Source organism: Callithrix jacchus, chromosome 5, assembly GCF_049354715.1.
Source record: "Callithrix jacchus isolate 240 chromosome 5, calJac240_pri, whole genome shotgun sequence".
Lineage (NCBI taxonomy): Eukaryota > Metazoa > Chordata > Mammalia > Primates > Cebidae > Callithrix > Callithrix jacchus.
Window position 1 is genome coordinate 103,160,713 of NC_133506.1, and position 25,427 is coordinate 103,186,139.

General features: G+C 36.6%; 1 protein-coding gene across 2 annotated transcripts in view; it reads right to left on the reverse strand.

Moving 5' to 3' along the window:
* Positions 1-876: 876 nt before the first annotated feature.
* Positions 877-25,427, reverse strand: part of CPD (carboxypeptidase D) — a 77,381-nt gene continuing 52,830 nt past the window's right edge. Inside the window, exons 9-21 of one of the 2 annotated variants that reach the window (XM_008997139.5) lie at positions 24,189-24,291; positions 23,433-23,575; positions 21,912-22,081; positions 19,886-20,209; positions 17,158-17,353; positions 15,052-15,187; positions 13,272-13,403; positions 12,177-12,269; positions 12,003-12,067; positions 7,738-7,869; positions 6,963-7,148; positions 6,563-6,662; positions 877-4,977 (exon numbers count right to left, since the gene is read on the reverse strand). In XM_008997139.5, the coding sequence (XP_008995387.1) occupies positions 4,751-4,977; positions 6,563-6,662; positions 6,963-7,148; positions 7,738-7,869; positions 12,003-12,067; positions 12,177-12,269; positions 13,272-13,403; positions 15,052-15,187; positions 17,158-17,353; positions 19,886-20,209; positions 21,912-22,081; positions 23,433-23,575; positions 24,189-24,291 (2,007 nt within the window). In that variant the 3' untranslated portion in view covers positions 877-4,750. Of the gene's footprint in view, positions 4,978-6,562; positions 6,663-6,962; positions 7,149-7,737; positions 7,870-12,002; positions 12,068-12,176; positions 12,273-13,271; positions 13,404-15,051; positions 15,188-17,157; positions 17,354-19,885; positions 20,210-21,911; positions 22,082-23,432; positions 23,576-24,188; positions 24,292-25,427 lie in introns of both variants that reach the window. The other variant, XM_002748211.7, reaches the window with a different exon arrangement.

The following is a 25,427-nucleotide window of genomic DNA, read 5'->3' on the forward strand; positions in this document are numbered from 1 at the left end:
GATGCTGGTTATCATGGGCATTCAATTCCAAGCCAGATATTATGTTGGGCCCTTTGATAACATTATTTTGTTTAACTTTCCACTGCAATCCTATCAAGGATTATTCTTTAACCAGTAGAGAAACTGAGGCTCAGAGAATGTCAAGAAACTTGTACAAGCTTACATCAGAAGCAGTAGCAGAGCCAAGAATCAATCACAGATTGGTCCAACTCCAAAGTCCATGCTCAAACCTCTATGCTTTATTTCCTTTACAGCAGAGACTTTTAGATGAACCAATCACTATTGAAGTATAACTTATTTCCATTTCTGTTTCTCTGGTTTGGATTATGAGTTCTTTGTCAGCAGAGTCTGTTTTTTATATAACTTTGCTTTCCCAGTTCCTATTAGGGTAGCAGAAACACGTCGTTGCTGAATGAAAATGGGATACTGAATTCATCTTCACTGTGCCTAAAAGTGCCAGGACACATTATTCTAACTGGGCCTCACCTGGAAAAAGGACCACATTTTTAATGAACAAGTTTAAAATGGGTACATAAAATCTTTCAATGACCAGTTTTGTGTTGTTATTGTGAAATGATTGAACATATATAACAATCTAGCTGAACTACAAACAGAAAACTGTGGCTACTATATAATGTGATTTCAGAAATGAAGCCTTCTTTTGAGTCAATTCATAAATACAGAAACATTCCATAGGTGATACCCTGTATTCTGGTACACATTTTTCCCCTAGTATAGGTAGAAAACTATTTTTTTCTGTTTTCCCCCTAGTGTAGGTAGAAAAACTAAATAACTTTCAAACTGGACCTATAACTTTTTCTGGCTTATTGCATCTGAAAAAAAGATTATGAGACAAAACACAAAGGAAGACAAACATCATAAAATAACTTTTATACAGGATTAGTAGATCTGTTTACATATAAAAAACAGAAAGGACCTCATTACAGTTAGATTTCACATAAATTACACATTGACTTTTAAAAACTACTATGCAACTTCATTTAAAGTCCCTTTTAAAAATTTCATTTTGAAGGCACAGTGCATGACATAAACCAAAGACTGAAGCACTTGAGATGAATGCATGTTGGGCACTTCATATAAACAGCTGTAGATTGCTCTAGAACTGGGAGTATCACTTAGAAAAATTGGAGAGGCGAAAAGCTGATATTTAATCTGAGCATAAAAAAATACCATTATGTCATACCTCCAGAAAATCTGTAGCATGGCTGCATAGAAGGTAGTTAGTACACTCATGTTACGCCATTTATAAAAATCATAATCATACATATATATTTACATAATTTATATCCAACTGCCTCAAAATGGTAACCTATTTTCAAATTTCATAATATATTCTCTCAAATCAAAATCAACCAGGATAATATTCTGAAAATCAAGTGGAATAATTAATGAATTATTGCTAAAAACAGGAAAAATGGGTATTGGGAGAGATTTCTTCATGAACTAGAAATCCAAGTTCAGTTGACATTAACCAAAGACTCCAGTAATCCCTCCAAAATTTTAGTTAAAACAAATCAGAAACCTAAAGAGTTACTTAAAAAGTTGCTATGGAAAATCACTGAACATCAATTATAGTGGAATTCTTAGCAATAACAATAAAGCAAAAATATAGGGGAAATGCTGGGTTGTCACTGTTAAAACAATTCCACAAGAAAACCATAACGTAGGGCACTATTACAGCATTCACTACAAGAAGCTTTTCATAAAGCAGGGACAAAACCTGGCACAAGTGCATTTCTGGCAATAACAAGATGAAACTATTTTTAATGTTGAGAATAAATGGAAATGGAGGAGCAGGTCATGGCTACTGAGTAACCTGGTGTTAGCTCAGAAACACAATAGGCTCAGACATAAACACTACGTTTTATTTATTTGTCAACTCATAATTAGTTTTAAATTCAATAGTCATTAATTCAGCAAATCTCATTCAAGTAAAAGTTACCAAAGATTAAGCAATCAATCATACTGGGCCAAATATACAGTATGTTTCCTTTCTGGAAGATGACAAAGTCCCAAAGCAAATCCCTTCAATGAGCATTGCAAGCATTCCTCAACTGGATAGGGTCCCACTCACTACCCAAATGTTCAGCAAAATGCATCAAAACCAAAGGATTTTTCTTTCTGAAATGACTTGGGCACATCTTACTGAACTACATAATCAATACAAGTACATGTACACAGGTAGACCTGAACATTACCTACTCAATCACTTTGCTTTAATTAAGGAGCAGGGAAAGAAGAAGGCTTACAAACTGATCACCAGGACAAACCCATGCCTTGTGAGTAAAGAAAGGCACAACTTAGTTTTGGGCAAAGTTCTTAATACTATGATACTTACTTGCCTCCATAACTCCAAGTAAATGAAAAGTCTCTCTGAGAAACACTGAAGAAATGCATTCCCCATCTCATATGGCTTCAGTGAATGCCGTAAGCAGTTAATATGTTCTAATATTAGATTAGATCCACAAATAAAAGACAGGGCAGGGCTGAGAATATAGTCTTAGTAGTCAGGGATCCTATACATTCACGCTTCTAGGTAACACAAGCTAGGAAAGTCTTGTTTTCCAGCTAACTGCGTTATTTAAAAGTTCATTGAAGATCAAGATTTATCACAGAATTTGGTTTTTCTTTCAGGAAAATTTACTAAAATAACTACTTGTATGTTCATTTCTTTAAAAATTTTATACATGCTTAAAAGGCATGGCCTCAAGCCACTGAGATGTACAGTTAAAGACATATTTGATCCAAGAAAGAAGTAAATGTAAAAGGTATACTCTAGTGAAGACCAATGATAACAAAGTAAAGCCTGTCACATTAACTTTGCTTGATTTGCTGTAATGTCCCAAGCAGGGCCAGCCACTTTTAGGCCCCTTGTTGGTTTCCTGACTGTACTTTAAAAAATAAAGCTGAAAAAGAGCAATATACCACCATCCTTAAAGAAAACACAGAGACTATTAGAAGAAATTGATCATGTATATTCATTAACTATTAGCATCCCACAAGCTCTGTTCCATGTACGAGGTGGCAGAATTTATAGTTGCTAATACCAGAATTAATACCAGAATGGCTTAACCTTGAACCACTGATTTATCACAGATACTTATTAACAAATATCATGACCTCATTATTCTTGCTAAACAAAATCTTTTTTTTATAAAGCCACTTTGAATGCATTCCTCACAAAACCTGATTGAATGACCTCGGTAGGTAGTAAATCACTCCACATGAAGGCTTTGGGATAACTGATACATTAATAGATATAGAATACAATTTGAGAAGATGAGAGCAAGTTTTTTGATCCCCTGATTTAGTATAAGTTCAGCAGCAACTTGGTCATTAAACATTCAAAGGTATTAAACCATTAGATCATTGGTAAGATGCATACTTACAAAAAGCATCATTTCCATTGCATGATAAGACAGACACAATTAAATGCAAATCTTTCAGGTCTTTGCCTGATTGGCAGTGAAGATGACACTTTCACACCAGTGTTTTATCACTCAGCAGTCATGGTTTACATTTTTTTTCAATGGAGGGAGCTATACGTAAAAGCTTTTAGCTATATTGGTTGATCAAAAAGAGACTGTCAAATGAAACATTAGGACAAAGAACCAAATTACTCCCAGAGGCCTATGTGAACAAGACCGGCCAAGCGATTTCAATAATAGTATGCTAATACAGGGTATAGGCTTGGGCTGGAGCATGAAATATAGATATTTTGTGTTCAAATACAGGTTAAGAATGTGCAAGTAGGTCTCTTCCACATTTCTAGATATTTTCAATAGAATTCAGATCTTGTAGGTGGCTGAGTCATCTGAAATCCATGTGTGCAACCTAGAAAAGGTTCCAATTTAGGCAATATTAAAGAATCAGGCATTCCTAGAATAAGCTAGTGCTTCACAGATAAAAGCAGCAGCACCTGTGGGTTTTTACCAAGTTAAAAGATAGGCAACATGAGTTTTAGCTTTTGCTAGATCTATCTCTCAGCTTCATTGAAGTGGACATTTAGATCTTTCACAACAAAGTCAGTAAGCTCTCCCTTAAAATGGGCTATCCAGAAGTTTGCTAAACCTTAAAAGAGAGGTAGTGAAATCTTGCTTACAGCATAGTCTACCAGTTCCGATCTAGCCTTGGAACAGGTAGAAAGCTAAATGGAGAAGCCCATTTATTCATTTCCTACTGTTATATGTGTTTAAAAATCAATTCAACCTCCATTAAACCTGAATAAGAGAAACTCCAGCTATTTAACAACTAGAGAAAAGTACTCCTCAGTAGGTTGAAAAAACCTTGAGTTTTTAAAGCTTTATTTCGATTCTGACTGCTGTCCCTGCCTTAATGTTTCTGGATTCTTTTGGCCATTTAAAACAAAGAAAAATACTAAAGCCACTAGTAAACACCTGATGTGCAAAATACAACATCCCCTAGTTGGCTTTATGTCATTATTACATAAGCTCCAAATAGCTTATCTTAAATTAAAAAGAGAAACAAAGTGGCTGTTCCATCTCTGCTGCATAAATAGAAATCAGATTTTGTTTTTTAAGGTTAAGAGTACTTTAAGGAAGGGAAGTTCAAAACTGCCAGTGAAATTCACAGAGAATACAAATTTAGCAATTTAACTTCCCAAAGCTCTTTGAAGAAGCAAGAGAGTCTCTCTCCTTAATGGAGTGTTCACCCAAGAGGAACTTTAATTTTCCTTGGTACTTATGCTAGGAGATATACAAAATGTGTTTCAGTGTTTGCTAGAATATAATGTTTCCTCTTCAGTGTCTGTTTCATCCTGGAACTCATGGCTTAGGAGGGACTTCTTGGAGCCAGTTGACATCATACGAATTTCATCTTCATACTCATCATGATGCTGCCTGAGCCGATGAAAGCCATCCTTGTGTCTATTAGACTTGATTGAGCAGATGCACCAAATAATGCAAGCTGTTAGGATCAATGCTGACATAGTAGCACCTGACAAAGAAAAACCATCATGTGGGAAAAATTATACTTTAAGGATATGAACAAGCAGCTGCTTACAATGGAACTTTTAAGATTATACCCCTCATTTATTTCTATTTCATGCACTCACAAACACATTTTTATTATTATAGAAGTAGTACATGTACAATATACAAAATTTAAAAATACAGATAAGCAAAACTAATAAAAGCCAAAACCAAAAAACCTACTATTTTTACATTTCCATTGCCCATCATTTTTAATCACCAGATGTTTTGTGTGTGCGTGATCCTCCCACCTTGGCCTCCTGAGTAGTACCACAGGTGCACACCACCACACCTAATTTTTTCTATTTTTGGTAGAGATGGGGTTTCACCATGTCGCCCAGGCTAGTCTAGAATCCTTGACCTCAAGTGATCCACCTACCTCAGCCTCCCAAAGTACTGGGATTACAAGCAGGAGCTACCATGCCTGGCCCCAGATCTTTCTTTACGCATGTACATGTATTTTTTTCTTTTACCATAATGAATTTATACTGTGTCTACTGTTCTGCAACCTGGTTTTTATGACTTCTATTATACTTTCCAAGTAAATTTTCATTTCATCCAAATCTCCTCATATATTTTAAATTTGTATATAAGATTACCAAAATAAAAGTGTTAGAAACTAAAAATAATAAAATAATAAAAATTAAGTTCACAATAGCTAATGGGTGGCAGAGCCAGATTTAAACCATGGCTGAATTCTAGCTCCTGTGTTTTTAACCACTAAGTTATTCACACATTTATCTGAGACAAGCTAAGAACTCTTTAAACACATCACAGAGGATCTATGACTGGGCCATGTTTCCAATATACTACTTTCTCTCTGCTAAGGGACTCTCTCACAGGCACCCTATAATAAAACTTCTGCCCCACCCAGGTTGCCCTTAGAAATAAACTTAGGCTCTTTGTATCAAATAGATACAGTATAGCAGAGTATTCATTTTACCCCATATTTTTTCTTCCTAACCTTTCAGTAATCCAAGCAATGACATAAATGAGCTCCAGTGAAAACAAACATTTCCTCTTTCCTCTTTACTGATCTTGAAAAATCAGAACTAATATAAGTCAAAGTCTTAGGAACTTATGACTTTAATATAAAGCAAATCATTCATTCATTCAACAACTCTTCATTAAGTTCCACTGTGTGCTAACCATCGTTCTGGGCTCTGAGGATGCAGGCAGATTTCTCACTCTCTCAGAACTTATGTTTTAGTGGAAGAGATTGAATTTAGACAAATAAATGAACAAATATATGATATAATGTTAGTACAAGTGCTATAACGGAAAAAAGCAGGGTAGAGAGAGTGACAGGGGTAGCTAGAGTGATTAGGGAAGGCCTCTCTGTGGAGGTGACATTTGAGTATAGACCTGAAGAAAGAGAGGGGCAAGCCATGAGAACATGCGGGAGAGCAGAGGTCCAGGAAAATCACATTTAGATAAGAAGACATTAGAAGACAAGTGATTAGTTTCAGGATTATGGAGGTGATCCACTCTCAGATTGAAATGTCAAGATTGTTTTTAACTTTTACTGCTAAAAATCAAGATGTCTTTACCTGATACAGTTACCACAAGCTCCCTTGGCAAACCAAATATCCGGTTATCTGTGTCAAAGACTATCACCACAGAACTAGCTGCATCATGATGCACAAAGACCTAGAAGGGGAAAGTGTAAGAATCATGACAAAATCTGTTTAAGGTATACTGTATCCCTGCTACATTCTTAGGGCATGTATAGCAAACTAAGGAGATGATGCATTGCCATCTAAAGTACACAAAATGCTAGAAAATTGTCCCTTTTTGTTGACAAGGGGTATAAGGATAACAAGATATAATAACCAAGAGACAGTCACACTTTTAGTTTTTTTATTTCCCTCAAGATTTCTAACAAGATAAAATAGAAGTATTATTAAGAATAAAAAATTTACATGATAGTACTCAATTTGAGTTTCTTACCTGTGAATGTTGTTGCTGGTACCCATCAGCGATGGCATTGATGTTATGGACACCTGGTGCTAAGAGTACATGGAAATAACCTCCTTCTTTTATGTGCACCTTTATTCCTTCATTAAGTACAATGACTGCTTTAGAGACTGGCTTTCCAGTCTTATCTTTAACAAATCCATGAACTCCCTTGTGAACCTGAAAAAAATGTTTAAAATATAAATCTACGTTGTTATAATGCCAGACATTCTAAAGGCATAGCCTGAGGCATAACCAAACCAACCAACCAACCAACCAAACAAACAAACAAACAAACAAACAAAACCAAACAAAAACCACACACAAACAAACACTAAACTCTGTATGGCCTGCTTATTCTCTTCCCTTCCCACTGACTCTGACCTTGTTTGCCATTGACTCAGTGTTCAGGGTCACAGAGCTGGATACAAAAAAGAACTCTGACATGTCACAGCCTAAAGCATTAGAACTCAATCTTCTAATGCCTTGAATGATTCCCTTCCCACCATAGTATATTGACTCCAGTAACTCTCTAATATTCAAATGAAAGAACTTGTAGCATCTTGCAAGGTCAAATTACCTAAATTATAGCAGATTCCAGATATGTGAATAAATGGCATCTATGTAGGAAATATAAAATGACCAAAACTCTTTCTATATAAATTTCAAATAAATAATATTAATTTTTGGTAAAAGACAATGTTTTGATAAAGGTTTTCACTGAACATATTCTGGGGAGTTTGCCCCTAGTTAAAAGGAAAAGACTCACCTCCACTAACATACTAAGAAGAGATCTCTTATTGTCTGCCCACAAGGAAGGAAGTTGTGCAGCACTAGGAAAGTAGCAGCAGCTTGTGTATACTGTGATTTCTGGACAATGGCCATAGGTGACACTATAATCCTAGAATAAAAAGTTTAAAATCAAATGTGGGAAAATTAATAAGTAAAAGAAAGAATGAGGCTCTGTAATACAACAAATGGAATAAACGAAATAAAAAGAAAACCTAGGTGATGTAGACAAAGATCTGTAAAGCATTTTATGCCAAATTTAAATAAACCTCTCTGTATTATAATCAGTCACAAACTCTATGAGCACCCTTGAAGACAGGGGCTATGTCGAATTCACCTTCCTATCTTCAGTGCTTCCCACAGTGTCCGGTAGTGCCAGGTAGATGGGGTTTATTCGGGTTTGCTGAAGAAATGAATGAATGAGTACATGCAGAAGAGGGTCAGCTTCTCTCTAAACCCAGAAATGTCAAGTTGTTCTTGGAACTCTGGAGAGAATGATCATTAGCCTTCTGATACCCTCAACCTGGACCCCCGCTGTATCCATTCCCTGCAAATACAGCATTTTCAAGGCACAGGCAGTTCCTGTGCAGTCAGGTTTAAAAACCCAACTTACCACCTTTTCCCAAAATCTCTTCTTTTTCCTCAGTTAATGGTGTTAACTCATTTTCTCACATAGCCATGAAACCTCTTGTCTTTGACTTCTCTATCTCACTATCATCCATAATTTGCTGACTCTTGTTAATTCTACCTCCACGGAATTTCTAAAATGTCATATTTGACTCTACTCTCCTTGCCACTAGCATAATCTAGGCCCTCATTACTTTTTGTCTAGACAATTCGAAACCAGTCTCCCTGTACCAGTCTCTCCTTCCTCCAAACTATCTTAACTAATTATTTAGAGATTAGTTTTCCCATAGCATAGCTCAGATCATGCCAATATTGTTATTCCTGCTCAAAACTTCATAGCTTCCCATTTTTAAAACAAAACATTCAAAACAACAAGCACTCTTTCCATTCTTAACCTGCAGCTCTGCATTATACCCCATATTCTAACTAAATTAGACTGTAGCTAGGTACTGCTTCTTCTTTCTGGAATGTTCTGCTTCAGCATCTCTGCACCCTAAATGCTATCTCCTCTACAGAGAAAAGGCTGTGTCTCTGACTAGTTACAATGTTTTGTGTCTTTAATTTCTCATGGCTTGTTGAGAGTGGTTCTCTTCCAGATCAAATCAATTATGTAACACAGTTAATTTGTACAATAGGCCAGACAATATAGTTTATTTATTACTAATACAGCAAAGTGCCTCCCAGTAGTAAGTTCTTAGCAAATAAAGGAGGGAAAACAGGCAGAAATGGGAATGAAGTCAATTTTCTAGTTGCACATGTGAATAAAATGATCAGCCAACCACCCATCTGCTAACAACTTCTACCTCATTTGAAATGGATGGACAATGCTGTCAGAAATTAAAGAAGACCTAAATAAATGGAAAGGAGGACAATATTGTAGAGATGTCAATACTACCCTAAGTGAGCTATAGTTTCAACACAACCCCTAACAAAATTCCAACATCGCTTTTCTCAGAAAAAGAAAACCTAGTGCTCAAATGCAAATGGAATAACAAAGGGTCCTGAATAGCCAAAACCATCTTTAAATACAATAAAGCTGGAGGACTCACATGTTCCAATTGTACAACTTACTACAACAAACCTACATTAATCAAAACAGTGCTACCGGCATAAAGGCAAACATGTAGACAAATGGATAGAATTGTGAGTCCAGAAATAAACCCACACATCTAAGGTAAACTCATTTTTGACAAATGGTTTTGACCAAAACCATTCAATGGGGAAAGAATAGCCTTTCAACAAATAGTGCTGGGACAACTGAATTTCTACACACAAACAAATGAAGTTGAACTCCTACTTCATACCACACCAAAATAAACTGTATCAATGACTGAAATATGACAGCTAGATCCATTAAACTCTTCTTTTTTTAGGCAGGTCTCACTCTGTTGCCCAGACTGGAGTACAGTGGCGAGATCTTGGCTCAACACAACCTCCCCCTCCCAGGCTCAAGCGATTCTCCTGTCTCAGCCTCCAGAGTTGCTGGATTACAGGCACACACCACTACAGCCTGGCTAACATTTGTATTTTTAGTAGAGACAGGATTTCACCATGTTGGCCAGGCTGGTCTTGAACTCCTGATCTCAAATGATCCACCCACACTGGCCTCCCAAAGTGCTGGGATTACAGGCCTGAGCGACTGTGCCCAGCCTATAAAACTCTTCAAAGAAAACACAGAGATAGGCAGCAGGGAGCAGGGAAGGGGAGATGGCAGGGCCACGTACCCTGCCCCTCCCACTCACCCCCTATCTGCCCTCAAAAAAAAAAAAAAAGAAAACTTAGGGGAAAATCTTCATGACCTTGGATTTGGCAACAGATTCTTAGATAGGGCAACAACAACAAAAACAGATACATTGGATTTCATCAAAATTAAAAACATTGGATATCAAAGGATATAATCAAGAAATTTAAAAGGTAACCTACAGACTAGGAGAAAATGCTTGCAAATCATATATCTGGTAAGAATTTCATATCCAGATACAAAGTATCCAGAATTGTTTTTTGGTTTTTTTTTTGGAGACGGAATTTTGCTCCTGTTACCCAGGCTGGTGTGCAATGATGTGATCTCAGTTCACTGAAACTTCTGTCTCCCAAGTTCAAGTGATTCTCCTGCCTCAGCCTCCCAAGTAACTGGGATTACAGGTGCCTGCTACCACACCCAACTAATTTTTTTGTATTTTTAGTAGAGATGTGGTTTCACCATGTTGGCTAGGCTGATTTCTAACTCTTGGCCTCAGGTGATCTGCCCACCTCGGCCTTCCAAAGGGCTGAAATTACAGGTGTGCGCCACCATGCCTGGCCTTTCATATCAATATGTAAAGAACTCCAGCCTAGGCAACAGAGGGAGACCCTGCCTCTACAAAGACTTAAAAATAATTAGTCCAGCATGGTAGTGCATGCCAGTGGTCTTAGGCTACTCAGGAGGCTGAGGTTGGGGGATCACTTGGGCCTTGGAAATTGAGGCTGCAATAAACTGCGAAGGAGCCATAGCCATTGTACTCCAGCCTAAGCAACAAATTGAGACTCTGTTAAAAACAAACAAACAAACAAACAAACAAAAAACAGAAAATAAGCCTTGGTGAGGAGAGGATATGGAAAAATTAGAACCCTCAAACATTGCTGGAAAGGAATATAAAGTGATGCAGCTGCTGTGGAAAACAGTTTGGTAGTTTCTCAAAAAGTGAAAAAGAATTACAATATAACCAGGCCTAGGTATCCACCCCAAAGAAGTAACAAATACTTGTAACATCAATGATACTTGCAATATTGACGTTCATGGCAGCATCATTTGCAATAGCCCAAAGGTAGAAATACAAATGTCCACCAACACATGAATTCACAAAATGCGGTATAAACATAGGGTATTATTCAGCCATAAAAAGGAATGAAGTAAGGATACATGCTCCAAAATGGATGAATCCTAAAAACATTATGCTAAGTGAAAGGCTAAATATTGCATGATTCTATTTATGTGAAATATCTAGAATAGACAAATTCATAGAGACAGAAAGTAGACAGAGGTTCCAGGAGCCATGGGAGAGGGGAATAGGGAGTTACTGCTTAGTGGGTATAGAGTTTCTGTCTGGGGCAAATATGGTTTTTGGGGTATAACATTTAATTAATGTCACTAAACTGTACAATTAAAAATGGTTAAAATGACCAAAAAAAAAGTATTGTCAGGTAAGAGCTAAACATGTCAAGAAAGCCATGAGGCAGATGCCATTCACTTTACAATATCAGAAAAGTCATATATTCTTGCACTCAATGGTTGGTATTCATAAACTCCATTTGGTTTTTTTTTGTTTTTGTTTTTGAGAGGGAATATCACTCTGTGGACCAGGCTGGAGTGCAGTAGTGTGACCTCGGCTTGGCTCACTGCAACCTCCGCCTCCTGGGTTCAAGCAATTCTCCTGCCTCAGCTTCCCAAGTAGCTGAGATTACAGGTGTCTGCCACCACGCCCAGCTAATTTTTGTATTTTTTAGTAGAAACGAGGTTTCATCATATTGCCCAGGCTGGTCTCGAACTCCCAACTTCATATAATCTGCCTGCCTTGGCTTCCCAAAGTGCTGGGCTTATAGCCACAAGACATCACGCCCAGCATGTTCTAGAAAGCATACCTTCATGCTGCCCAGGTGACTATGCCATTCTGCTCCACGCATTACTCCTCCTGGAATATTCTCATCTATAAAAGCATTGAGAGATGTGGAATCAAGAAGGCCATGAGGTGAACTCCCTTCCCCACAAAAGTAACAATAACAACAGCAATAACAAAAAGTATGGAAAACACCTACCTGATTTATTTGGGCAACTGGGTTGACCCATGTGCATGGATGGATGATTATTTGCATAAAGAGATGCCAAATGCTTCAGAGTCTCTTTGTTTTCTACTATAGAAAGAAAAATAGAAGTCAATGGAGAAATCCAAACAATTTTTTTCCCCAAGTTAACCTTCATGGATACAAGTCATCTTTTTCTCCTAATAAATTTTGCATTCCACTTAAGTATACTGTTACTATAATTAACCCTAAAGGGTTTTGTTTAGCCCAAGATAATCACTCTAAGAAGACACATATCCTCCTAACTTTATTTCTTTTCTTTTTTTAAATTAATTTATTTTTTAAATTGCATTTTAGGTTTGGGGGTACATGTGAAGAACATGCAAGATAGTTGCATAGATACGCACATGGCAGTGTGATTTGCTGCCTTCCTCCTTTTCACCTATATCTGGCATTTCTCCCCATGCCATCTCTCCCCAACCTCTTAAAGGTACCATTAGTACCTTTTAAAGTTGATATGATAGACATAACAGACTATCACACTAAAATACTAACTTGTTTTGGTATGTCTTACTGTATTTGGGGACACGGTAGCCTAATAACAATATTCTTTGTAAGGTGCACTGAAAACCACCCAAACTATACTGCAACCTCACAGAGATTAAACAAGCAACTGTTTAACTCACCATAAGGTGCAACCACTTAATCAAAGTTTAAAGCAGGGGAAGACAAATCTGTACTGTTAGTATTTGGTTACATAGGAGTTTCATGAGGCAGAAACCGTGTCATTCTCATTTTTATATTCTCAATATTTACAGACATACGAATTGCTCAATAATTATTGAGCTCAGGCTCCCCATGCTTGTGGACTAAATGGAATAGATGGAACAAGATAGCTGGACTCAATGGAGCTGGGCTATCATTAGATCTGAGCTCTCTTCTCCAAGTAACTGAATTGCTGAATGTATGTACCATCTTCTTTGGTTGGTAATTTGCTCACAGAATGTGCTCAAATGCTCACCATTTACAAAAATGTGGAAGGGACATTACTTAATTGGAATTTTCTACCTAAGCTTAAATAGTATATATATGACATGACCTTCTACATACCTGTCTGTACTGGCTTGTCATAAGGGTATGTGACCAGCACAGAACCACCATCTAAGGCAACAGAAAGACTAAAGTCCTGTTTTTGAATCAAATTTTCAATGATGGCTTTAGTCTCAGGTTGGGAGGCATTATCTAAAAAACAGAAAAGTCAAATATAAAATATCAAATTTTAAATCTTAATATGAATATCTAAGAAAATATTCTCTACTTGAATACAATCAAAATGGTAACTTTAAAAATTTATAGACAAATATTTTATTTTTCCATAATCTACTATCTCAAGCAAGAAAAATACATTACAGAAGGTAGGTTAGTCTGTTTTATTATGTACTTCTGGATGTGTATATACTAATGACGCTAAGCAAGTTAAAGAAAAATCTTATTGGAAAAACCAAAAAGGATGCACATATCCTGCTTTACAAAATAATTTAGGGAATATATAAATAACCTACCTGATAGGTTATTTATATATCAATCTCAACTTGAACTGTATCAACAATTCAATCTCAATTTGAATTGTATCTCCCAGAATTCCCATGTGTTGTGAGATGGACCCAGTGGGGGGTAACAGAATCATGGGGATGAGTCTTTCCCATGCTATTCTTGTGACAGTAAGTCTCACAAGACCTGATGGGTTTATCAGGGGTTCCCACTTTTGCTTCCTTCTCATTCTGTCTTGCCATTGCCATGTAAGAAGTGCCTTTTGCTTTCTGCCATGATTGCGAAACCTCCCCAGCCATGTAGAGCTGTAAGTCAAATTAAAACTTGTTTTCTTCCCAGTCTCAGGTATGTCTTTATCAGCAGTGTGAAAATAGACAAATACACTATCATTGGAAGAAAATGAGAGTTTCAGAAAACAGGGTATTCTCTGCAGCATTGTTTACAAAAGCAAAAAATCAGAAATAAAGTAAATATCTATCAGTAGAAAATGGATAAATAAATTAGAGTACTGTAATAGATTAATGGCATTATAAATGCCATTAAAAAAGAATGTTGGGCCTGGCACAGTGGCTCATGCCTGTAATTCCAGCACTTTGGGAGGCTGAGGTGGATGGATCAGCTGAGATCAGGAGTTTAAGACCAGCCTGGCCAACACAGTTCAATTCCATCTCTATTAAAAACACAAAAATTAGCCAGGCATGGAGGTGGGTGCCTGTAATTCCATCAACTCAGGAGGCTGAGGCAGGAGAATCGCTTGAACCCAAGAGGTGGAGGTGAGCCAAGATTGTGCCACTGCACTCCAGCCTGGGCCACAGAGTGAGACTCTATCTCAAAAAAAAAAAAAAAAGAAAGAAAGAAAAGAAAAAAAAGGAATGTTAGGTTAGAGATCTATAAGTACTGAAATTGAAAGGTGTCAGTGATATATATTCAATGAAAAAGGTTACAGAATAATCCACACAGTTGGTGATCTCATTTAAGTAAATAAGAAACTGGGCCCTCTAAATCAATATGTGTGTGTATACACATAAATGGGAGAGGAGAGAGAATACACATCTCTTCACAACTAGTGAAGAAACATCCCAATATTACTGATTGAATTTCTGTGAAAAACTTTAATTATATTTGCAAATAATAAAGGAGAAAAATTTAAAAAGTTTTCTGCATGTCTGTATTCATTTATACCTTACATTCATAACCCAGACAAGAAAGCACTTCATTACTCACTGACATAAGATCAACCAATTACTCCATTGCTCACTGACAAAATAGGATCAACCAATCTTCTAGCAAACAGAAAATTATCTCCAAAGTACTTTAATGGCCTAAAAATTAGTCTTACTTGTGAAGTCTGTATCCAAATCTTTGCCACGAGCATTTGTTTGTCCTATTTTTGAAGTACAGTCTTTTTCTTGTGCTCTCTCTCGCCCGTCTGGATTTAGTAAAGGGACAATCACAATCCTAGTCCTGTCAACCAACTAAAGCAGAACCAGAAATTAATGAGTTACTAGCTGTATGTAGAATCAACAGGTACCCTCCCATGCTGCAAATGGAAAGTCTACTGTTTATTCTACACAGTTAATTTAAAAGGAAGAACTAAAATAAATGAATTAAAAATAAAATTTCCTTTTGTTTCAAATTAAAAATAAGGAAAAAACTACTGTACAGCTAATGCTCCCAGAGACCTCCCAGTGACTTAGAAAAGGGATCAGAAACCACTAACTGCACAAATCCAGTTGCTGCCTGCTCTTACATATAAAGTTTTATTGACACATAACCATGCCTATTCATTTATATATTGCTTTTGTGCTCTAATGACAGAGTTGAATAAGTTTCCAACACAGAGCATCTGTCCCACAAAGGAAGGTAATAAAAATAATTTTTGATCAGTGTGATTTAAGTTCATGTCACCTAATTACATAGGTCCCTTCTGATCAGAATCATGACATCGATTCTTTCCAAAATTGTTTTGGCAAGGCAGAGCTGCTCTGGGCTTTGGAGTAGACACAACTGGGTTTAAATTCTAGTTTTACCAGTTTCTAGTTGTGCGACTGCCTCAGTTTCTACATTTATAAAATGGAGATAATCAGTATCACAGGGTGGAGGATATAATGAGGTACATAAAGTACGTGGTATACTACCTGGCACATAGTATGTGTTCAATAAATACCAGTTCTTTTTCCCTTTCCTAAGTCCTCTATGGACAGTGCCAGTTAGTGAGTGTTTTAGAAGGCTCCACTCTTTCCTTCCCTTCTCTGAGACAACCTAGGATGCTTAATCATACATGACCAAGCATCTGGGTCAAAGTTTTGTTTTGTTTTTGAGATAAGGTCTCACTGTCACCCAGCCTGGAATGCAGTGGTGCAATCACAGCTTACTGCAGCCTTAACCTACTAGGCTCAAGTGATCCTTCCACTTTAGCCTCCGAAGTAGCTAAGATTACAGGTATGCACCACAATGCTCAGCTAATTTTTAAAATTTTTGTAGAGACAGGATATCACTCTGTTGCTCAGGCTGGTCTCAAACACCTGGCCTCAAGTGGTCCTCCCTCTTCAGTCCCGTGAATTGCTATGATTACAAGCATGAACCATCACACCCTAGTCAATGTTCTTTCTGTAATTACGGATGGCTAAAGTAGACAATACCATATTGTTTTTTCTAAAATCTCTTAGCAGCCAAGACGTCCAATAATTTTTTATGTATTTCATGAAAAGAAAAGCTATATTGAAAAACTAGTCTTTCACTAGATTTTTCAATATAGTGTCCTAATTATAAGTAACTTAGAATGGAAGTCCCTCAAATTAGAATGTAAAGAACTAGCCGGGTGCCATGGCCTAAGCATGTAATCCCAGCACTTTGAGAGGCTAAGACAGGTGGATTACAAGAGGTCAGGAGTTTGAGACCAGCATGGCCAACATGGCAAAACCCCATCTCTACTAAAAATATTAAAAAATTATCCAGGTGTGGTGGGGGGTACTTGTAGTCCCAGCTATTCAGGAGGCTGAGGTGGGAGAACCACTTGAACCCAGGAGGCGGAGGCTGCAGTGAGCTGATTCCAGGACGCAGAAGTTGCAGTGATTGTGCCACTGCACTCAAGCCTAGGTGATTGAGCAAGACTGTCTCCAAAACAAAACAAAAATTAAAGAATGATGAATAAAGACTGGAAGGGTAGCATGGCTATTAAATGAAAGAGTAGGAAATTGAATGTAAATTTTTAGTATTCTTTCCTGTATGCCTCTTAAGATATATAAGGAAATATAATAGAAAGACACTATTAAAAAAGAGTATATACTACAAAGATGGTTCCTTTTTGAAGAGTAAAGTTCATAATGTACTACAAGTAACTTGATAAAATCTAGCAAGAAATTAAAAACTTTAAAAATGGTGGCCTGATACTAATGTTGAGCTTTTTCCTTTTAAAGCGTGTCAACCCTGTCTATTCTCTTACTTGGGTAACAGCTGGGTTCTTTTTGTAGTTCAGGCAAAGAAATTCTGCCAGAGCCAAAAGCAGTTCAGTTCCAACTGGAGCATTTCCATGGATACCAGCAACAAAACGAATCTTTGGTTCTTCAGGCTCAGATACATTGGGCTTATTGGAGATTTCAAGAGACCAAATGTGACGATATTCAGCGCTCTGCCCCAAACTTTCAAAAACAAGAAACAAAAAATCAGCAAGTAATCAAGTATTATGTTAATGTTGACTTATGGACTTTAAAAATAGAAATGAAAATAAAACACAAGAAGTTTTTAAAGCGTGAATCACTGTATCAGAAAACCTTAAGAAAATTAGTTTTCCTTGACCAGAGAACGTCAAATAGAAGATATTATCAGATTTAGAAAAGTTTAGCAACCTCCCAAATGCAGTCGTTCTCATACGATCATCAAAATATTTGCCCTATCTTCTATAATCTATACTACTATTTAGTAAATATATATCTTTTGTACCAACTCACAAATTAAATTTTTATTACAGAAATATTTAAGAATGTATGAACATAGAGAACCTCCCTTATTTATTTATATTATTATTATATTTTTAAGAGACAGGGTCTCACTCACTATGTCACCCAAGCTGGAATGCAATGGCTTGCTCATAGCTCAGTGCAGCCTCAAATTCCAAGGCTCAGTCTCCCAAGCAGGTGGTACTACAAGTTTGAACTACCATGCCTGGCTAATTTTTTTTTTGAGACGGAGTCTTGCTCAGTCACCAGGCTGCAGTGCAGTGTCGCAATCTCAGCTCACTGTAACCTTCACTCCCTGGGTTAAAGCAATTCTTCCGCCTCGGCCTCCTGAGTAGCTGGGACCACAGGTGCGTGCCACCACGCCCGGCTAATTTTTTTGTATTTTTAGTAGAGACGGGGTTTCCCCGTGTTGGCCAGGATGGTCTCAATCTCTTGACCTCGTGATCTGCCCACCTTGGCCTCCCAAAGTGCTGGGATTACAGGTGTGATCCACCGTGCTTGGCTGCCTGGCTAATTTTTTAAAAAAAATTTTGTAGAGACAGGGTCTTGCTATATTGCTGAGGCTGGTTTCAAGCGCTTCTGCCCTCAAGTGATTCTCCCACCTCAGCCTCCCCAAGTGCGGGGATTATAGGCATGAGCCACCACCCTGGCCCTCCCTTTTTAAATCTAAATTAATTTATGTAAATAAGTCACTTTGTACTTTACTATAAATGCAACACCAGTTTCATAAAAATAAAAATAATTGAGTGGGGGAAAAAATAATGATTCAATGAAATTAAGCAATGGTCAAATACTCTGCTTGCCCAAGAGTTTAAGCTTATGGTCTGCTTTCTTTAGCATAAAAGGAGATTTACAAGAACTGGACAGAAAAAATATGATCATATTAAATTGAGACAAATTAATAGAAAACTTACTGCTTTCTCATGATGCTGTTAAATGGTACGTAGTGCCTACTGGTGTACCACCTAAAACTCTTGTGCCCCACCACTGGCATATTGAGAAAATATTTAACTAAAAAGTGTGTCTTAAATTCGAAGGTTAAAAAAATTAAACCAACTAAGTAAACAGCAAAATAATGTCCAATTTTTGTTTGTTTTAGAGACAGGATCTTACTCTGTCACTTAGGCTGGAGTACAGTGGTGTGATCATAGCTCACTGTAAACTGGAACTCCTGTCCTCAAGCGATCCTCCCACCCGGGCCTCCCAAAGTGCTGGAATTACAGGTGTGGGCCACTGTGCCCAGCCTGGTTTTATTTTAAAATAAAAAAGTATATGAACTCTATGGAACTAAGATTGTATGATATTAAAAGCTGAATAGCCAAAAATATTCAAGAATCAGTTAAGGAAAAAGGTAACTGGTATTGCCAAAGAAAGTAAGTAGCACTCTGTGCCTATGAACATTATAAATCAGAATTTGAGAAACTGAGTTTTCTGATGAAATTAAAAGGACCACTGAAGAAAGACAAAGTAAAAATAATGTTCATGAGGTTTGCAGCAGAAAACTATTAAGCTCAAGGCAAAATGTAAAGACTTTACCTATAATAGGCAAACCATAGGAATCAACAAATCATGGTAATAATTTTGGAGTAACTGTAACAAGATCTAAAATGAAACAGTGCAAGTAAGGCAGAACAACCGTCAGAAAGTGAAGGTAAAGGCAATCTCAGCTATCAGTTTTACATAAGCCAGGACTGCATATTTTCCCTGCGACCCTTGATCATACATGTTCCTAAAACTTCATGTAAGAGACTGTGAATAGAGACTAGAATTAGCACAGCAACTAGGTTTCACTTTCTAATTAAAAAAAAAAAAAGTTACACATAATTTCTAACAGGTGAGCTTATAGTTCGAAATTCCTCCCTTGCCCCAAGCAAAATAAACTAAATAATATTCAGTCAGAACATATTAATATATCTGTAGCTAAGTGATGAAAAAGGTTTCACAATCAGTCAAAATAATTATTAGGAAGAGTAATTTCACATTTCCTGGAGGAATAGGCTATCGACTTCTAATTCTCCTGAAAGTTTCCAAGATTCACTATTAAAAAGATTAAAAAGATCTCTAAGCAAACACCTGTTGCAAAATAAGTAAAGTCCAACTCTCTATCCATTTGGTTCCCAAATATTTCTACATAAATTACAACAACTATTCAACATGGCTAATGCTGATTTTACTCTCTTTAAAAGAAAAAAGACGGTAGAAAGTGACACTTACTTGGTAAGATTTGTAATATGTGGATAGTTCATTACAAGTCCTCTCAGAAACTCTGATAAATCTTTGTAGGAATGGTATCGATAAAGAGCCAGATTTGAGGAAGAGGGTAACATGAGGCTTTCCAAACCATTTTCAGCTGAAAGGTCTTTAATTAAAGTTTCAAACTCTTTAGTAGTTGGATCGCTGGCATCATCTGTGCTGGTGCTAGCCCCCTTTCCCTTCTTTGATTCATTGTTTGAATCTGTTGAGGATCGAACAAGTGTGAAGTTGACCTGAGTAGCACCTTCACTCTTGACAGTCACATTCTTGGTAACTGGATTATACCTATGATAAAGAAGACAGATCAGAACGACACTCCTCCTGCAGCTAGAGTACCCAAACCCTGGGAAAGCAGAGAACGTGTGAATCCTTGAGATAAATGTGATGCATCTTCCTAAAGAAGCAAAATTTTAATGCCGAGTAATTTATTATTTTTAATACATTAATAAAAAAGACATGGGTATACTACAACATGTAAATGGATTTTTTTCATATATAAATATATATTTTTAAGACGGAGTCTCGCTCTGTTACCCAGGCTGGAGTGCAGTGGTACCATCTAAGTCCACTGAAACCTTTGCCTCCTGGGTTCAAGTGATTCTCTTGCCTCAGCCCCCTGAGTAGCTGGGATTACAGGTGCCCACCACCACACCTGGCTAATTTTTGTATTTTTAGTAGAGATGGGGTTTCACCATGTTAGCCAGGCTGGTCTCAAACTTCTGACCTCAAGTGATGTGCCCGCCTCCACCTCCCAAAGTGCTGGGATTACAGGCGTGAGCCACCATGCCCGGCCTGGGTTTTTAAAATTAAATATATGACTTCAAAAGAAAGTTAATGTTTGTAGTGGATACTTCCATGTCTCCTGAAACTTGAATTCACTTGTCCTCTATCAGGGTATATGGGTGGAAAAGTTGGAGAGGTGCTAAGTTAGGACATTCTCTGCCAAACACATCCTTCTCACCTGTTTCTCAGATCCCCTGCTGCTTTAGTTAACACTCTTCCAAAATGGAAGAATCACAGAGAAGACCTCATTACTCGTTAGTGGGAGGTTCTAACCCATCCATTTATGGATCACTAGATATATATAAAAACCATTAAAAAACAAAGGCAACAACCAAAATGTGTTCATGTATTTACCTTTATTTCAATGGGTATTCAAACTAACTCTTTAAAAATAAGTGAGCTAGTAGGAAGAAGGGAAAATATCCTGTGGTAACATCTATACTTATCAACAGATAAAGAAAACTACAAGAAAAACCTTGTATCTACTAAAAATACAAAAATTAGCCAGGCATGGTTGCACATGCCTGCAATCTCAACTACTTGGGAGGCTGAGACGCAAGCATCCCTTGAACCCAGAAGGTGGAGGTTACAGTCAGCTGAGAGTGTTACTGCACTCCAACCTGGGTGACAGGGAGAGGCTCTGTCTCAACAACAACAAAAAAAAAGTTACTAGCATGTCAAATAGATTGCATTGCTTTGGGCTTGCCTTTGTTTAGCAAAAAAAGGGAATGAGAAACATTCCTTCTATGCATTTTCTATGTTCTTTGTGCTTCATCAACTAATACTTTTGTTACTCTTTTAAAGGAAAAACTATCTTGAAAACATTTCCTAGAAGTTCTACTACAAATTGGAACTGACTTTATAGAATTACTTTGGCCTAACTCTCCTTTTAAATAAAAAAACCTAAGGCCACAAGGACCAGCATTTGATATGTATTCTAAAGTGTCCTGTTTAATGTCCAGGTTGGAAGCATGTCGCAATGAGTAAATAACTAGAGTATTTTTCCCAGGAATCTTTTTATTTTTTTCATGTACTCTATCTGCCACTAAAAGAGAGTCAAAGGTGTAACAAGCCCTAAACTTCCCAACAATACATTAAAAGTTGCTTAACAGGCTCTCTAGGACACTCTGGTAATAATCTTCTAGACTGGAGCCATGTTTGTCTGTCCCCCAAGCACTCAATTTCAAAGCATTCAGTCACTTACCCTCGAGCAGATGCTGTGATTTTATAAGTTCCTGGAACCAAGAGACGCCAGTAATCTCCAGTTTTGTAAGTAGTCACTGGGTGATTAATTTCAGCAACACTAATGGTGGCATTTAATATACCCCTACCATCTGTGGCATCTAGAACAAATCCTTTGACACCCTGATGAACCTGGATTAAGTACAAGGACACCAGATTTCAATAGTAAACATCATCTAATTATCTTGTGAGGTCATATTCAAAATAACAGATTGTTAACACAAATAAATGGAACAAACAGGAGTTTAGGAGTTCAGAGTAAAGCTAAATGTAAATGTTCATTAATATATTTCTGAAGGCTAATTTTTCACAGGCTTTCTCTTTATCGTGAAGAATATAAGCAATACTGTTTAAAGTTTAGCACATTCTGATTTTTCAGAATATGACATTCTACAAGAAAACAGGCCTAGCCTTTTCAAAAGGAAATGGCAATTTTTTTAAAATGGAAGGACTCTTCTAGATCAAAGAATAGTAAAGAGATATAATAATTAAATGCAATGCATGAAACATGACTAGATCCTGGTCATAAAATACAGCTATATAAAAAAAATAGCTATGAAATTGCATTTGGTGGACAAGTATGGAAATTTAAATATAAACTAAGTATTAGGTAATATTAGAGAATTACTGTTAATTTTCTTGGGTAGGATAGTAGCATTTAGAGATAGTATGTAGGAGAATATCCTTATTTTTAGGAGATAGATGCTGAAATATTTAGGGGTAATATACCATATCTGCAATTTATATTAAAATAGTTCAGTCAAAAATATGTACTTATAAAATAAAATTTACATTAAAATAAAGCAAATACAACAAAATGTTAAAAATGATAAATCCTAAATATAGGAATAATTATTGGCTAGTCATAACTTTTTTGTGTATTTAAATTTTTTCAGAATAAAATGTCTATGAATATAGTAAACAAACTCACAGCCTTTATGTCATACCACGCAGGAAAAAGAAAAAAGCAGAAATGTACTGGCACAAAGTATTAGTCTGATTATCCTATTAACATCAGCACATTTCTTGTACTCTTTCCCTATTAGCCACCATACATATCCAAACAAAAGGAAATTAATCATTTCAGGGTAAATCATTGGCAATAAGAAAAAGAATAAAAACACTTATTCCACAGCCTATCTTTCTGTCACTTGGTAAATTATTAGGTGTGTATTCAATTTATGTTGGTCTTTTATAAACACAGAGTAAAAAGTGACCACTAACCTCTAAGAGCGAAACATCACTACCTTGTTTAATCATTTTCTTCAACTTTTCCTCATGCATACAAATATCCTCATTTCCATCCATGAATTTTCTAGATAAATATACTAAACCCCTTGGAATATACAAATTGGTTAAATATACTAAAACAAATTGAAATTTTAAAGCGTATATTCTAAAATCACTGCATAAAAACCATGTGTACACACAAAAATCTATTCACCCTAAGGAGAAATTTCATACTTCACTCCTGCATAGTCACCTGTTTCATAAACTGGATTAGAGATCTTCGATTCTGTTCCCAAAAATTTGGCAGCTCTTTCTCAAATGGGTATTTCACACAACCTAGTTCAATAGTCACTTCAAAGCAATTTGTCTGTAAATAGTTCCAGTCCTGCATACCTCCTAAGGGATAAAAATTAAAATTAATCACTCTGAAGAAGTTCTAAACAGCTCAGATTCCAAAAGGTAAGCAATATTCCTAGTAAAAAGCCAAATTCATTTCTTATTAGCATTGACTGAAAACAGTAATGCGTTCATGTGAGGGCACTTTGATGGTTATAATACAAGCAAAACACCTATACTTTCATGTTTAATTGTTCAAATATAGCTTATACTCTTACTATTAGCACATGTAAGATTCTTTGTAACAGCCAGAAGTAAAATGTAACACTTTGATGAAGTTTTAGTGATTAAAGTGTTACATTTTACTTCTAGCTATTACAAATAGCTATACCTTCATGCTTAATTGTTCAAATATAGCTTACACTCTTCCTATTAGCACAGTAATAGCCAGAAGCAAAATGTAACACTTTAATAAGATTTAGCGCATTATTCTTACTCAAACCTCAATGTACATAAAACATAAAAGTAGTTGAAAAGATTATTTAAATATTTTTAACTATTTAAACAATGTTTTAAAAATAATGATTATTTCTCAAAATTAAAAGATCAGCACCATCTAGGAAAGCAGAAAGGCCATCGAGTTTCTAAGGCCTTGATATAAAAGAACCTTTACCTGGGACATTATACCAATTAGCTCCATTTGTTATTCCATGAGGAAAATATTCATTAGGATACATATTCTTGCAAGGTCTACCTTGAAACATCTGGGAATTTTCCTGGAAAAACAAAAAGAATCTTTACTTATATTTGTTTGCATCTCCATCAAAAAATTCTGGGAAGATACAGGAAAATAATAAAACTAGCTTTCAACAGGGTGCGTGAGGGGTGGAGGTGGGAGTGAGGTGGGGATATGAGCAGTGAGACTTTTCAATGTATAGCTTTTTATGCCATTTTGATTTTTCACTATGTGAACTTATCTGTTTTTAAAAATCAAACTTAAATGTGCTCTGTAAGAAAATATTGACAACTTTGGCTGGACGTGGTGGCTCACGCCTATAATCCAAGCACTTTGGAGGCCAAGGCGGGCAGATCATCTGAGGTCGGGAGTTCAAGACCAGCCTGACGAACATGGTGAAACCCCGTCTTGGAAAAAAAAAAAAAAAAGAAAAGAAAAGAAAGAAAGAAAATATTGATGACTTCATTTATTACTTGCAATTAGACGTAATATAAAACCCAGGCAAACCCCTCTCTAAAAAAAACCTTCTGCTCATATTCATACTTTTGTTTCATGCTTTCAAGGAGCTTAAAGTCCAAAAAGATAGTATACATATAATGAGAGTAAGCAGCTCTTCCCGACTTCTAGTGGGAATAAGATGGCCCTTCTGTGCTCTGACTGCCCTCTGTACAATTATCTTATCCTATTACAACTAGTTGTATCTTTTTCTTCCCTAAAGACAATACACTATTCCTTGAAACAGTTTTGTGTCTCTGTGTCCTCAACATTTAGCATACAGGAGGCATGCAACTGATCACTCGATGAAGGCAAGAAAACTGCCATGGAGGCACAAATAAATGCCATTGAAAGAGGAAAGAAAGATTACATCTGATTAGAGTAGCAGCGGGAGTTTCCTAGAAGAAACTGAGCTTCGAAAGATGGTCAAAACTTCATTTATCTCTTTTTAAAACGGAAAAAAGTACTGAAAGTATAAAGAGAAAAATAATAATTTCCCATTTTTCTACCACAAAGAATCAACCATTTAACTCTAAAATACATGAACAAGGACAGGCAAGCTCCTGCCTATAATTCCAACACTTTGGGAGGCCAAGGTGGGAGAACTGCTTGAGCTCAGAAGTTCAAGACCAGCCTGGGCAACACAATGAGACCTTGTCTCTACAAAAACAAAACAAAACA